The sequence below is a fragment of the Melanotaenia boesemani genome, chromosome 8 (genome assembly GCF_017639745.1).
Source record: "Melanotaenia boesemani isolate fMelBoe1 chromosome 8, fMelBoe1.pri, whole genome shotgun sequence".
Taxonomy (NCBI): domain Eukaryota; kingdom Metazoa; phylum Chordata; class Actinopteri; order Atheriniformes; family Melanotaeniidae; genus Melanotaenia; species Melanotaenia boesemani.
The window spans coordinates 18,035,161-18,051,705 of record NC_055689.1 but is presented as its reverse complement, the minus strand read 5'-3'; the positions used below and the strand labels follow the sequence as shown (position 1 = coordinate 18,051,705).

Below are 16,545 nucleotides of genomic sequence, written 5' to 3'. Positions count from 1 at the left end.
CAATTGTGTGACAGCCTTGCAGAGCTAATCAGCAGAGATCTGACAGGTGGAGTTTATTGTCTGCTCATCAGACTGAGAAGACGTTATTACACAACTGCTGAGTCAAACCTCAGTAGATTTCTTTTCTATTAGACTTAAGAGGAGCCAGAAAAATTTTCTGACACCTGCTTCTATAGTCTGAGTTTGACTGAGTTTAATCCCCAGTGTTTACATAAGACAAATACCTTACTGTGACCACACATGGTAGTTTTTAAGTGTAAACCTGCTGAATCACACTACCTCCCACCTCTAATACCTGAATAAAAGCTTTATTTTTTTCTGTCTTTGGTATGAACAGATGTATGGGCGGTACACCCAGGAGTTGGGTGTCTATGCCAAGGAGGAGGCAGCCCGCCTACGAGATGGAGCGGCCCGGGATGGCGGTGGACTGCGGAGGAATGCCAGTGTTCGAAGTCGTGCTGCAGATCTGCTGGAGTACGAGAAAGATCCCTGTGCAAAGTGCCAATGTAAGTGATGATCCCTCAAACAAGCCCTAAACCTCCGTTAGGCTGTGCTTCCAGTGACAAAATGTACAAGCAGTGTTGTGCTTAGATGTGTTGTGAAGGTCAGTCCAATGCACTGGTGTGGGTGAGTGTGTATGTGTGAAGCCCTGAAGCTGCATTTTGCAGCAGATTGCAGCATTCCAGTAGACAACCATGTTGTGTGAAAACACTGACTTTTTAAAGTAAAACAGAGCAGCTACCTGGCACAAGGAAGCAGGAGAGAACGTGAACAAGATTAAATGTGACTGATCTGAGCAATGACCTCCAGCTAACAAAGGCTGTCTCAGTGTAAAAGAAGGCCCCCTCTGCTGGCTGCCAATGACCCGCAGTGTATTCATCAGTGTGCTTGAAGATATTTGCTTTGTATGTGTATTTTTGCTTGTGTGAGCTGAACTGTGAACTGACCTGTCAGTTTATTTTATGTCCAGTCATCTCAGATAGCTGCAGATAAGGGAGTGGCACCACAAGAGAGTTTCACTTCAGAGTGATGTATCAAACAATGATGGAGAGACACACTGCATGAGTTGTGTTTGTGTCTTCAGCCACCAAGATGTTGTGTCTGAAAAGACAGGGTAAAGTCCTAATCTTTTTTCAATTATGTTAACTCCACAAATGAAATCCCCCTCACCTGCTTCGTGTTGGTTTGGTAAAGAGCTTGACTAAATAAATGCCTAGTTTACTACATGAGAAAGAAAAATGTGCTGATGCATGAATGAGTGGTTTGTAAGTTTATCTGGAAACTATTTTGACAATACGGCTGCGCCTAGAAATTCTGTCCATAAAAGTTATGAACAGAATCGGTGACAAAAGGCAGCCTTGGCGGAGTCCAACCCTCACTGGAAATGATTCTGATTTACTGCTGGCAATGCGGACCAAGCTCTGACACCGGTCGTACAGGGACTGGACAGCTTGTACAAGCGAGTCCGGCACTCCCGGAGTACCCCCCACAGGAGTCCCCAGGGAACACGGTCAAATGCCCTCTCCAAGTCCACAAAGGACATGTAGATTGGTTGAGCAAACTCCCATGCCCCCTCAAAGACCCTGAAGAGGCTGTAGAGCTGGTCCACTGTTCCACGACTGGGACGAAAACCACACTGCTCCTCCTCAATCCGAGTAATCCTGAATAGACCTTACCGGGGTTTGTTTGTTTGTTTGTTGCATCTCATGAAATACTCTGCTGAAATGTGCCAAAATGACCAGATTATTGTACGATGGTTACATACAACTTTCCATCAGTATTCAACTTCAATAAGTAGCATTTTCTGACCTTTAAACTGGTTTAGTGAGGTTAAAATTGTAATTCTGGTCTTCTAGAATAGGATATAATGCTATAATGCCACATGCTAGCTGCAAGACGGACATTTAGTTGGGTTTTGTTCACTGACCAGGCTTACAATTAGCATTACCAACTGGTAAGGCATTTCCCTTTGTTTTGCACATATAGTCATTGCAGTGATAAATTCACTGACGGGTTGGACAGTACTATGTGTGCAAAGACACAAATATAAAGAAAAGATAAACAACTTATAAACTGCAGCTGTCACTACTTTTTATACACTGAGCAGACATATTGAATGTTGAGATCAGGGATGGTTAGGTTCCTCTCACAGTGAGTTAGAAATCTAACTTCAGGGCTGTTCCAGTTGAACATTCCTTCTGGGAACTCAGAAATACTGATTTTAATGTTCAACTGGAACACCCCATTGGTCTACCATGTCTGCAAGCTCATGTCCACAGCAGGGAATCTGCCCATATAGTCAGAGAAGAGTACTATTACTACACAAAGTAAAGCTTTTTCACCAGCGGTGAAAATAACATTAATGCAGAAATGCTCCGTTCGAAAAAGTACTGCATGTAGAGGATTTTTTCTTTCACTTAACTGCTCAAATTAAGACATTTATTGGACAAGCAATCTTTTCTTGATTGTGTCTGGGTGAAGACACTTAGGTGCCATTCAAACTTTGCACACTTTTAATTATGCATGACTGTAAGCCTTAATACAGTTTAAAATTAATGATAGATATATTTTAAAAAATCCCCTGTAGCAAAAAATAGCTATAAAGATGGGAACTATCTTGGTGCCATGCTATAAATGTGTTTATTTTTGCTGGACAGTTGGGCTTCTTAACATGAGGGTCTGTGGGGACTGGCTTGATTTTTGAGCTCCCCTCAAGTGGGCATTGAAAGAACTGTAATCTTGGCCCCTTCTTTTGGCTACAGAGGTTGCTGCTTAAAATAAAAATTATAATGTAAATGTTTGGGGTTTTTTCTGATATTATTCCCAATACATTTACCAATAAATCCTGAGAAAAGGAGGCTCCAGAACTGATAACCTTATCATGTAGATCAAATTCTGTCATTTTTATAGCAGTGAAATATGCGACATAATACTTCAGTTAATATCCAGATGGATAGATTAAGTGTTTATTTGCACAGTGTGAGCCAGCTGCTTTCCACAATCAATCTCTACCTTTTTGCCCTTGTGACTACTGTGGTCTGATTAAAGTGTGATAGATTGTACCGTAGATGAAAGTTACACTATATCAGCTCAGCCTCACTTGCTTTCTGTAATGGAAGCCATTTAAAACAATCACTCTCGGATCAGCAGTCAGAGATTTGTGTGCTCCCAGTCTGCAGTGTGTGCTTGTAGATCAAAAGGTGCTGGTATTTTTAGAGATGCTCAGGCTGGTCAGCTTCTCTCCTCTTAGGTAATGTGTACAGAAGGAGGCTTTCTTCAGATTTGGTGGAAGTGGGAGTTTCTGTGTTTTCCTCTCATGCATCTGTGTGGGAATAGCTTCTCTGTGGGTGATGGACTTCGAGTGTGAGTGCCTCACTTCAGATCAGTGACTGCAGCCTTTGAACAAGGCAACATACACATGCAACTAAAGGCTCTGCTGCAAGTCGTGATGGAGAGCTAAATACATGTACTGCCTCACTGTGTTTATTTTGACTCTCAAAAGGGAAATCTTGAGGGATTTTATTGGCGCTGTGATTCAAATCTCTGATTCAGCCTCAGAAAGCACAGAGCATTTAGGGGCTGTAAATCTCTGAATATATTGTAAGTATGTAGTCGAAAGAGCCCATTAACTTTGAGCATTACTCATGATTAAAGCTTCATTATGTCTGGTGATGTAATGCAAGACTAGGAGAGGTGGAGAAAATGTCTGGCTTACGTATGATCTTTATTAAGGGATCAGGATCAGGAAAGACATCTGTGAACGCCACTGAGTCTGCGGATGTGAGCATGAGCCAAGATGCACATGGAGGTATGCGGCTTTGCAGGTGCCAGACAGTGTGTGTCTGTGTAGTGTTATAACTATCTTCATGAGGACCAAAGTGGGGACATTTGGGTAAAATTTGGACATTTTGGCAATTCTTACTTACTTTCACACTTCTTCATAGGTCTGTTTAGAGGTTTAGAGAAGCTGTGGGAATTTCTCAAACATCCCCCCATAAGTGATTGTTCAGTGAACTGTGAAGTAGAAATTACACATCAAAATAATACATGACAGTTTAATATGCTCAGATGGATTTATCTTAACAAATATAACTCTTCTTTTCCATCAACTTGATATGTTTTTCCATGGTCTGTCTGCACATGAGCATTTGTATGTGAACTTTGCATGTGCATGTGTACATGCTCTGCTGGCAGCTTTCTATGCAGCAGGTGGCCTAGCTGCTAGACAGGTTTGCCTGTCATGCATACAGCTGCATATTGTTTCCCAAAGGAAATTCAACATCCAGGTGTGAGATGACTCTCGCATATAAATTTCTTTAAGCGTAATTCACACTCTTTATTTTTCCTGTAAAACATACTACTGTGCAAAATTCTTGAGCCAGTCCTCAATTCTGTATATATTGCCAGGAAAGATGAAAATAGGTGAAGTAATTTATTGAAACATGTACAAATAAAAGTAAATGCAGTATGTATAGCAATAACAGAATTGGTCAATTTTAACAAGCTTGAAGTATGACCATCTACATTCAGCATAGCCTGAACCTTTATAAATTGACCTTCATGTATTTTTTAAAAAAGTCTTTATGACAACAGTAGCTTCTATTCAAAGTATCTGCCCCTTAGCCCCTTTTCTTGTTATTTTTTGTGTTACAACCTGTAACTTTTTTGGAGGGTCTAAGGTAAAACAAATAATAATAATAATAATAATAATAATAATAATAATAATAATAATAATAATAATAATAATAATAATAATAATAATAAAATAAACAAATTAAAAAGTCCAAATTCCTCTGCTGCAAGTGAAAATTAAAAAAAAAAAAAAAAAAAAATCTTAAACGAATACCAAAAATAAATAAGAAGTGATGTGTGATTGCACATGATATCTGAAAAAAATCTGTTTGTACAATTTGTAAAAACAAACCAAAAAAATTAAGGAAGGAAAGAAAGAAAAATTTTAAAAGAATAAATAAATAAAAAGGTTCTTTGTCATTTGGCATAGCTCAGCCTAGGGTTGGGCAATATGGCCAAAAATAATATCTCAGATTTTTTCAAACCAAATCTGATTTCATTTCATTTTTAATGTTTCTTAAAAACATATGAAAGTCATGAACAACACTAAAGTTTTTGCGTGCAAAAGGTGTTTCTGTTTTATTTATTTATTTATATGAATGAACGACAGCAAAGACGGTAATTGATTGTCATAACGTTTCCACCATATTAATAGCTTCATATCTTGCATAGAGATATGCAACAGAACCACATTCATGATCTCTTTCTATCTGGATCCTTATCGTTCGGGATCCACTGTGGAAATAAATTCCCTGATGTTGGTCGTCTCTTAATGAGAGTTTGTAGGCTGAAGTTGTCTTCTGCATGTTGTAGAGAGCAGCATTTGTCACTGTGGTTATATGCACAGCTAAATTCCAGGAGTGAGTGATGGCTCAGAATTTTGGTGCTTTCTGGCGAACCAGCTCATGTTTACAACACTTTGACCAGAAAAAGTGGGAGGACTTTACTCTTTGAAAGTATAAATAAACACACTGGAGATTTGGGCATGAAAGTTGATGGTTAAATAGTCAGGCTCCATTATAACCTACAGTTTCCCAAAAATAAATAATATATTCAGATGACTGAGAGAATTTCAGCTCATTTGACAGCAGTCATCGTCTCCCACTTGGCAGCATAACTACTGAGGTGTAAATCAGTTGTTCTTTCATCTTTGGTATAAACAGCCTTTTAAATTAATTCTGCAACGTGTCATTAATTGTTCCGAGTTTGAGGCCGTAAAACCGAACCAGCTCCCAATGAGTGATAACACCGTACCGAGCTCCATCTTGCTAGCTGCTGTGTTTACTTTTGCTTTGGGTGTCCATAGATGCAACAACCCTAGCTGGTTGAGCGCTGCTGTTATAATTAACCTCATTTGAAAAGGAATGAATACTGTTAAATGTTATTTTCAGAGACATTTTAGTAAATAGGTGAGGATGATAGGATGATAGTTATAAGATTCACTTGATAGTTCTGGTCTTTCAGAGATTCATTCACTCAGAGAAATTTTGTTCCTTGTGCATACATTTCATCCTTTTTTTCCTCCCTTTCAGTGTGTCTGTGTTACTCATATCCACCCATCTGTTGCTCTGTTTTCCCCTTTTATTTAATTCTGTGTTTTCTCCATGACAAAGTCAACTGAATCAATTTTAGGAAATATGGATGTGCAAATGTGTTAGTGACACATTTTTATCTTCCCATGGGACGGGCACATCTATGAATGCTCTGGATATTGAAGTGAATTCCAGGCTTTGGCAGTGTCCGCAGACAAGAGAGAGGAAATGAGTTCAATGATGCTTCTTTTAGCTGACCTAGCTGAGAGTTATGGATTATAATGTAATAGTAGAATTTATAACTATGACCTAACTTTGTGTTGTCACTGTATTCAGAGTGGATAGAGATAAAGTCATATGGTCAATCATAAAATGTACAGTAAAGTACCTACTTTAGTTTATTATCTGCTCACTACTGCCTGATAAGTATAAATATCTATCCGTCCACTCATTTTGATTCTTTGTCCTTCTTTTTCTTTTCTTATCATGTCAAATTAGGTCCTTTTATTTCAGCATAATGATTTTTCCATTTTATCAGTTCATTCTGTTTTGTCATGCCAGGCAGACCATATTTAACTTCTCTGTGACAGCTTCAAGTTTGTCTTGAGATTTTAGATGCTGGTCTGCAAATCAAGTCAAACTACAGCATTCAGCTTGTGACTTGACTATATATGGTTGGATTGGAGGCAATGTCTTGAAAACATACTGTGTTTATTAAAAGTTGTTTTTTGCTTCCAAGCAACAACAACTTCCAGACGGGTTATGTGGGGTCAAGAGTCACCATCACCCTTTTAGGAGTTCAGCTGATCAGAAGGACCTCTTTTTAAACAGCCATTTAGAGTTATGATGGTAGCAAAGTTAAATTTCTTATTATTATTATTATTGTTATTATTATTATTATTATTATTATTATTATTATTATTATTATTATTATTATTATTATTATGGTCAGATCATTAAAATCAGGCAGAGGAGCTAGGTTAGCTGGTTTTCCAAGGACATCTTGAATGTAAATTTAGAAGATTTAGGGGGGGAGGGGGGAGTCGACTGGAATAGGTAGAAACTTAAAAAGCTTTTCACATTTTATGGAGATGGTTAGTTTTTTCCGGTTTTGAATATAGGTGACTAATTGCCCAGATATGTTAAAATATTCCAGTAATTCCTATTTTAGAGCTCTGAGGTTTTTTGGGGTTTTTGTTTTTCTTAAATCTTGTCCTCCTTGAAGTATGAGTTTTGGTTTCTGGTTAGGACAGGTACTTCTTTTACGTAACTACCTCCCCCAGCAACAAATCTTTTTTTTTTTTTTTTTTGCTGTAAGCCAGCGGTAGGGAACCTTGGCCCTCTTCGTTCTGCAAGTCACTGTGCAGAACTTGATTAATGATTATTGGATCTATTTGATTTGAACCAGGTGTGTTTGAGTAGGGAAACATCTAAAACTTTAAGGACTGCGGTCCTTGAGGATCAGGGTTCCCCACCACTGTTTTAAAACCAGTTTATGGTAACGTGTGATTAACCTTTTTCTTTTTTCTTCATCTCTTTTAATCCCTTCACATTAGTTTTGCTAGTCGTGAAAGGAAACCTGACTACTTACTTTTATTTTCTTTGCTCTCTGACACTGTTGCTCTGAATTACAGACAAATATCTATCCACAGTCCCATCACACCTTGAAGAGTTTTTAATTCAGATATTTGCTTTCTTCCCTCAGTGTGTGCATCACGTTGCCAGAAGTTCCTGATCTCACGAGTGGGGGAGGACTGGATCTTCCTCATTCTGCTAGGGCTGCTCATGGCTCTGGTCAGCTGGGTCATGGACTATGCCATTGCCTTCTGCCAAGAAGGTAGGAAAGAGACAGGAAGCTAGGAGACAAGAATGTCTAGTTACTTTTTTCACAATGGCAATAAAATTGCATTAAACTTTAATCCCTGCTAAGTCTGACCTCATGATGATGTTGTAAGGAACTGGACCAGCCTAAAAATCCAGAGATTGCAGAGATGCAATTCAGTAGGTCACTGAACACAATTAATTTAAATACCCTGAAAATTTAATATTTATCTGCTCTAAAATGAAACACTTATTAACATGTACATGGTTTTGTTTAGTTTTGATCTTTGATAGTTTTTCCTTCCTTCATCTGTTTGTATGAATTTTCTAATTAAAGAAGTTAATGATGAATTAGTCACCCACCTAGCTGTCAAAGGTCAAAGAAACAGACAAAGAAGATAATAGAGAAAAAGAAGTAAATAAACTGGTATAGTTTTTTTGCTGCCTTATACTGAGATGAATTTACTTATGTGTGTATATGTGCAGCACAGAAGTGGATGTATGGCGGACTGGACAGTAACATGCTTCTGCAGTACATCGCCTGGGTCACCTACCCTGTGGTACTCATCACTTTCTCAGCAGGGTTCACTCAAATATTGGCACCTCAGGCTGTGGGTAAGAAACATACACAAATTATGCGCAAACATATGTAATCGTCTCTCTAATTCTTGGTCCTTTCTCTGTATTTGAATAATGTAATTGGCTCTGAAGTGCACAATAAGGCTCCAAGGACATGTGCTGCATGTCTCTGCAGGACATCCATAAAACATACCTGTGATGAGATGCGCATACACAAAACTTTATGAATATCAATCAGTCCTCCCATTTACCCCTCCCCTCGCTCTTCATTTATTCCTTCATTCCACTCCCGTTAATTGCTTTCTTTCAACTCATCTTGTCTGTGCATTCCATCATCCACCTGGCATTTCTTTCTCTCTTTTTCCTTCTCAGGTTCAGGCATTCCCGAAATGAAGACCATACTCAGGGGGGTGGTGCTCAAGGAGTATCTGACGTTTAAAACCTTCGTGGCTAAAGTCATTGGTCTGACCTGTGCTTTGGGCAGTGGGATGCCTCTGGGTAAAGAGGTAGAAGGACATTTTTTTTCATCAGTTTTCATCACAGGCTACCTGACTCTTGAAACTACATATGATGAGAGCTGGAGGTTTCCTGTGAGGAGGATTTAATCCCTCTTCTGGTCTCATTAAAGACATAACAGTCTGATAAATGACATGATTTACTGCTACTAGTTTCTCATGCAGGCTGTAATAAAGTAGTCTTAAACTGAGTAGGGGTTAAATTGTACAATGAATTGTTTTGCCTCTCATATTTAATGCAGCATGCTCCGCTCTGTTTTAATGTGCTTTCATTTGTAAGTTCACTGGTATCTCTTTGTTCTCCCCAACAGGGACCCTTTGTTCACGTTGCCAGTCTGTGCGCAGCTCTCCTGAGCAAATTCATGGCTGCCCTTTTCGGTGGGATTTACATGGTGAGAATGAAAGACAAAACTGTTATTTAGATGTCTGAGCAGACTGTGGAACAGTATCATTTTTAAGCGTCATTACAGAGTCTTAATTATTTATTATCTAACCATTTCTATAAAAAATCTTTTTTTAGGATGCTGTCCCTGTATAACTGAAAAAGAAAAGAACATTTTAGTATTATCAGGTTTGGAGTTTGTATGATTGAAGGGAAAATATCCACTGAACTGAATTTATTAAAGTCAGTTGTTCATTGTGGACATCTGCTGAATTCCAAAACACATTTTATCTGATTTCTACTATTTACCAAGATGGCATAATGTTTAAAAATTTAAATGAAAACAGAATTCATCCATTCATCCATCTATTTTCTATACCTGCTTATTCTAATATTGGTTGGGGTGCAAGAGCATATTCCACCAGCTACTAAGCGAGAGGCAGGGTAACCTTGGAAAAGTCGATAGTCCATCACAGGACCAAGACAGAGAGACAAAGAACCACTCACCTCATGAACTCAGTGATTGACAGATTATTTATTCCCTAAATTTAGCTTAAGATAATATAAAGACAGCATACTAAATGTCGAAAATGTCTTGCTTTCGAAAATAGACTAATTTTATGCCATCAGAAAAGGTGGGACACAGACTAGAAAACACTGGAAAAGTTACACAATACTTAGAAAAATAAGACAACTCACAGGTGATAAGTGTACAGGAGGTGCAGGTTAAGATTGACTTTTCTTGAATTGCAGTTGAAAAAGATTTAGGAGTTTTGCTGTCTGTCTGTCTGTCTGTCGAGTTAATACATTTTCATCCTTGGACTTGATCCAAGGATGGACCAAGTCAGTCCTCAAGGGCCACAATCCTGCAGGTTTTGGATGTGTCCTGTTGCATCACACCCAAATCATGTTAATAGGTCAACATGCTTTGGCAGAAATTGACAACAAGTTGTTGAGGAGAGCCATTTAATTTGAATCAGATGTGTTGGAGCAGAGAAACATATGAAATCTGAAGGATTGTGGCCCTCAAGAGCTGGAGTCGCCCATTACCTAGAGAAAATTTGTACCGAAAAGGCAGAGCTGAAAAGCAGTACTGAACAGCCAAATGATCATTGTTTCCTCACCAAGTGCTTGTGGAAATCCTTCCATGAGGTCAGAAACATTTTTAAAAAGTTCTGTCAGTGTCTCTGTACCCACAAAGGCAAGTTAAAGCTTTATCATGCAAAGAACAACAAGCTCATTTAAGAGGCAACGCGGTGATGTATTTTACTTATCTGTGAGTAAAATAACAAAATTTTAATTTCCTTTAAGAAATTACAGATGCTGCATCCTCTGGGTTAAATAGATGCAGGACTATCTGGATTATTATTAACACGCAGTTCAAAACCAAGCAATGCTTTAAAGGTCCATGTTCTGTAAAGAGAAAAATGTAACAGTGAACAAATTGGTCCGTGTACATTCAGACACTTTGTTTTTTCATTTAAAACGAAAGATTAAAAATTGATACACCATCAAATATCTAATAAATACATCAGTTTTTGTTAAACCTCTTTTTTTTTAATAACTCACAGTAAACTGCAACCAGCCCATTTTGTGGGAGTGTAAGTAGGTGAGGAAGTTGACTTCAGGGACTGGACTGTGCTAAATGTAATCTCCTGAGGAGGTTTTTCATCTTTGTGTTAGTTATGATGAAAGAAAAACCACATGCAGTTATTGTTTGATAGAGTCTTTGATACTTCTTTGACTTTCTGCCATTTCCCAGGATGCACTCTCACCTCACCTCCACTCATGTGAGACCTCACCTTGGGCCTCTGTCTTACTCCTGCATTGGATGCTTTGCTGTACTTCTCCTCGCTGCACCAACAGCCACATCAGTATGGAGGAAGATAGACTGCACTGAAATGGAAAAGGGAAAGCACATGTCAGCAAAGTTAGAAAGACTCAAATAACAGAGGGGTTAGCAACAAGGACATTAAACATCATCAGTTGAGAAAATGTTAATTTAGTCCACTGTGGAATAAAGATTGAAGCTCATTGACTGCTTGTTTGATTTGATGGATAAAAAGGTAATTTCAGCTCTCACACATATTTCTGTCTTTTTTTTTTTTACTTTTACTGCTAAAGGAAGAGCCCTTTGAGGGAAGCAAGGTATGAATGCACAACTTAGATAGTTTCTTCACTGCCGATTCCATCAGCATCAATAATCCATGTTGTCCATTTCAGAAACAGAGAGATTGATGTCCTGCTCTTTGTCTGCACTGTGTTTGATTCTGTTCAGTGAACCGTCACAGCGAAGCATTGATCTTTGTCACCTTTTCCTGCTTTTCATCAGAACCTTCCATACACCTCAGCTGATATAAGTGGTCCAACATGGGCACAGCCATCATTTTTAATTGTATAATTTCTGCATCTGTAAACTGTCTTGGTTTCTGTAAAAGAAAAGCATTTCTTTTGTGTGCACTGTACATGTGGATTCCTTGAATGTACGGCTCTGTTTCTGTTTTGTATGTGTGTATATCTGATTCTTGTGCAGAATGAGCTGAGGAACACAGAGATGCTGTCAGCTGCCTGTGCAGTGGGTGTGGGCTGCTGCTTTGCAGCTCCTATTGGAGGTAAGACACCATGGCTGGAGCATTTTTTTAATTGTATCTAATTATAGTACATAATTAGAAGAAAAAAAATGCTAGAAGTAGGGGCTACCGATCTTTGTTAGCATATGTCTAATTTTAATCGACATGCAATATCCTGTAGTGTAACAGATATCAGCTTAATTATCTTTAAAGTTTTATGGTTGTTAAGGTTTCCCAATGTTCCTTGTGGGATATCCCATGTCAAGTCAACCGGGGATCCCATCCACCAATCCATCCATTTTCTTCCCTACATCAAATGTTGAGTCATGGTTATAACACGCTTAGCATGATGCTACGGACATCTCTTCCCAACTGATGCTTTTCAGCTCCTTCTGGGTTATCCCAAGACATTCCCAAAGCAAAATGAGATTTGTAATCCATTCAATCCAGATTAAGATTTTTGGGAGGCACCCTCGATGCATCAAATTCAGATCTTTGAATAACTTTAACTGGCCAGTTTCGATGCAAGTGAGCATAAGCTCTGCTCCAAGTTCCCTCTGTGTGCCCCAAACACAAATATAAGAGCCGCTGGGGAATATATTGTCAAGTAATAGCTTCTTATCTGAGTTTGGATCAGATGAACAATTTTTACATGGATTACTAAAAACATTTAGAGTTTTTAAAGAGATTAATTGTTGCCTAGAGAGATTTTGAAATTTGTACCAATTATTTTACTTAAGCATGCCCTTATTTCAACTCAAAAATAGATAAAAGAATACAGATAATAATAATTTTTAAATAAATGAAGACACTGCAGATTAAATATTATTTAATGCATCAGTTATATTTAAGACTGTTTTACTCTTATATCAGGTCTTCCTTAACATGACTATACTTGTGTTTATAATAATAAAAGTAAGTCAGATCTTTTTTTTTTCTTAGTTAAACATTTCACCCTGACTAATATGTTGCTTCTCCCCACATTTTTGTAGATGGATAGATTTACTTCAACCTGTAACATGACTTTAAATCTTTTCTGTCATTAAGTGAATGATTGTTAACCAGTCCCCCCCATCAACTTAAAAGTTGATGTTTACACTCACTGTTTTTGGTGCTGTTATAGTTTAAGTGTTTTTCTGTGGATTTTTGTGTTATTCACTCTTTAAACCCTTTTTTATTATTTTAACTCCCTAAACATGTATTTTCTTTTTTCTTTTTTCTTTTTTTTTTTTTTTTTTTACTGCACATAGGGTTTAAAATACATACTTCATCCACTGTGATATCTCAGTGGATGATATCCACTCAAGATATTATAAAGTAATCTGCTGCATAAAGTGTTGAAGTGATGAATCATATTTTGTCCAATCAGCAGCTGCTCTGTCTTCATCTGTTTCTTACTCTTAGCAGATGGACTCGCCCACTTGGAAAATGTAAATGTTCAAATTTCCATCTTTTCTGAACACTAAGAACTTTTTGACCTTTTATCAGCATTGCAGGCCGGCTTTTCATCTTGCAGTTAATCTTGTGTGATTATGTTGAAGCAGTTTTTCTTTTATCTTATTTACTATCACTTTAGTTTGATTGTGCTGTTGTTTTTCCACTGTGAAGAATATAAAGCCATTTTATTTTATGTTTGTAAATCACCTCATATGCAAACCTAAATGGCTTCTTATGTCAGCCTTGTTTGAGTTGAATACAACAGAAGCTTGTGGATATACAAGAGGCAGATTGGGCTTGTTTTGGGACATGATTGACGCCTTGTCTCAGTCATTCAGAGCAATTAGACTGATCTATGCTGACATCGGAACAAAATGCCCCACACAGTCACCGATCATCAAGATTTATGGTATTTTGAAGATGATCAGTGATACATATATTTCATGAGCAATTATTGCTAAATGTTAATAATGAAGTGTGGAAATCTCAAAGCATCAATGATTGGAGTAAAAAAAATTTTCGTTAATTAGAAAATAAGGGTTTGACTGTTTTAAAATAAAACTGAAAGATTATCAATCAAAATGATAATTGACACTCTAAGAGTTATACTTTCAGTATGTATAAGACAGTTATGATCACGTTTAGCTTAAATACAATTTGAAGTGGGAATGTCTCACTGTGCCTGTGTGTGTTGCGTTGCAGGTGTGCTGTTCAGTATTGAGGTCACATCAACATTTTTTGCAGTGAGGAACTACTGGAGGGGCTTCTTCGCTGCCACTTTCAGTGCTTTCATATTCAGAGTACTCGCTGTCTGGAACCAGGAGGAAGGTAAAGTACAAAAAGGTTTTCTTTGCATTTTTGTGCATGTTTGCATATTTGTTTGACTTTTTCTGTAACACCAACTGCCCAGAACTTTTTTGCTCTGCTGCACTTTATTAGAGTTTGCTTTTGTAGAGATGATGTCCACATATATGTCGTACTATGATTTGATTTAGGTTTAGATCTACAGCTGCATCATTCCAAAGCATATTTACAATCATCCTGAATGATTTTTTTCTTCCTTTTTCATTGATACATTGTGCCATCTTCATTTGTTCTTTAACACACATGCTTATATTTGCACATCTTAATAAATCTCACAAGCTTTCCCTTTATTATGCCTCCAAAAAGTATTCAGTAGGCTTGTGGATTCAGAAATAAACTAATTTTTATTATTGGTATGCAATTTCTGAGCAGAGCTCTAAAATTAAGAACAGGGGTCAAAGGGTTAAAATGCACTAGTGTGAACATTGGTGCAATTTGGTTATTCTATAGAATAGTCATAGTTTATGCTTTTTTACTGCTGTACAGTGTCCGCAGAGTGAGAAAAGTCTTCTTTTCCTCAGAGACCATCACTGCCCTCTTTAAGACACGTTTCCGTCTGGATTTCCCATTTGACCTTCAGGAGTTGCCAGCATTCGCCATCCTCGGGTGAGTGTGTTTCTCTGGAGCAACACTGCATTAAACATTGTGTTTAGTTACTAAGGAGATTTGAGTCTTTATTCAAACCAGCTTTGAGTCTCCTTCTGAAGTTAAATTTGGATTTGGATTCTGAAGGTTGATTTGTATTTGATGAATGGGGCATGAAATGAACTTTTTAGTCTGCTGATTACCAGCAGAACATGGATCCATATCAATATGAGCTTAAATTTTTGGGGAAGCTAAAATCGTTTTTCCTTCCTTTTTTTTTAGAGTACAACAATAAATTATCATTGCTTGGCTACCTGTTAAACAGCCTACAACCATGAATGACAAATCCAGGCTGTAATTCAATGGAGGTTTAATGTTTTTTTATTTTTTCAGACAGCTTTCCACAAACAGTCGTGTGTGTATGTCTGTTTGCAGGATCGCTTGTGGTTTTGGTGGCGCTCTGTTTGTCTACCTGAACCGGCTGATCGTGGAGTGCATGAGAAAACAGAAGACTATAAACAAGTTTTTGCTGAGAAAGTGAGTATCTGACCTCAGTTTTAAAATCCTTTATGTAAAAGAAGTAGCTGCTTCCAAGCTTACAGTCTGCAGCCACTGATTTCACATAGGATAAACAAGGGCGGAGGCCCTGAGAGCTCACTGCACAGAATACAAATAAAAATACAAAAGCCAAAGTTTAACACATTTCTGTAGCTGCTTTTAACACTTCTGTTATTCATCATTTTATCACTTCCACTATAACTTTTCGGTTATTGCTTTAGTTTCTTCTTGTATTAACATTCAGAAAACACACAAAAAAAAAAGCAAATCATAAAAACATTAAGTATACTTTTAAAACTCAACAGCAAAAAGAAACACAGATAATAAAAACAGAGAAGAAATCACCAAAACAGCATTTATGTTTGATATTTTTCTCATGCTCTAAGTTATAATGCTAATGTACTGGGAAATGTAGGAGTATGAATAAAGTTTATTTTACGTTTATCATAGAGTGTTTTTTTTTGTAGACCAAGGAATCATGTATCCATGAACAGTGTGACAAACACACTAATTAATGACCCGACAGTCCATCTCTTCCTGTCAGGCGTCTGGTGTATCCTGCTCTCGTCACCCTGTTGGTCTCCACTCTCACATTCCCTCCGGGCTTTGGACAGTTCATGGCTGGACAGGTGAGAAAATAGATTCACACCCTTTTGTCAGAATTAAAGCATGCCCTGACTGATGTGAGCTGACTGATGTTCATTTTAAATTAAGTGAGTATCAGTGTCTGGTGGCGCTTGTCATTTTTGATACCAATAACCTTTTTAATAGCTTTCCTATATAGTATGTTAAACTTTGTTTTTTCTCATAAAAATTTAACCCTCTGCCTGAACTTCTCAGTTGATTTCTGACATTAAATTGTAGCATCATGTGGTGTGTTTAAAGACAGATCAAGACATGAGACGTTTGTTGTTAGCGAACAGAAAAACTTCTTTTTGATCAAGAAAATGTTAGTTTACTTGTTCCCAGAAAACACCGTCAGATTTTTTTGTAATGTGAGGGATGGTCGTCAGTTTGCTAGACCACAGCTCTAATCCAGAAGAAGCTAACGCAGTGAAATTTTTGCAGACATTCATGGTATGCTCAGGATGAACCCAATGACTTTAGTAATCCCCCCACGCTCTATCCTA

General features: G+C 37.7%; 1 protein-coding gene across 5 annotated transcripts in view; it reads left to right on the top strand.

Annotated features, from left to right (window-relative positions):
* Nucleotides 1-16,545, top strand: part of clcn2a (chloride channel, voltage-sensitive 2a) — a 53,703-nt gene that overhangs the window by 26,127 nt on the left and 11,031 nt on the right. For 3 of the 5 annotated variants that reach the window (XM_041992416.1, XM_041992412.1, XM_041992413.1), the window contains exons 2-12: nucleotides 338-506; nucleotides 7,810-7,941; nucleotides 8,412-8,540; nucleotides 8,877-9,010; nucleotides 9,331-9,411; nucleotides 11,526-11,549; nucleotides 11,935-12,013; nucleotides 14,111-14,236; nucleotides 14,794-14,878; nucleotides 15,293-15,394; nucleotides 15,942-16,044. In XM_041992416.1, the coding sequence (XP_041848350.1) occupies nucleotides 338-506; nucleotides 7,810-7,941; nucleotides 8,412-8,540; nucleotides 8,877-9,010; nucleotides 9,331-9,411; nucleotides 11,526-11,549; nucleotides 11,935-12,013; nucleotides 14,111-14,236; nucleotides 14,794-14,878; nucleotides 15,293-15,394; nucleotides 15,942-16,044 (1,164 nt within the window). The remainder of the gene's footprint in view (nucleotides 1-337; nucleotides 507-7,809; nucleotides 7,942-8,411; nucleotides 8,541-8,876; nucleotides 9,011-9,330; nucleotides 9,412-11,525; nucleotides 11,550-11,934; nucleotides 12,014-14,110; nucleotides 14,237-14,793; nucleotides 14,879-15,292; nucleotides 15,395-15,941; nucleotides 16,045-16,545) is intronic. The other 2 variants (XM_041992414.1, XM_041992415.1) reach the window with 1 other exon arrangement.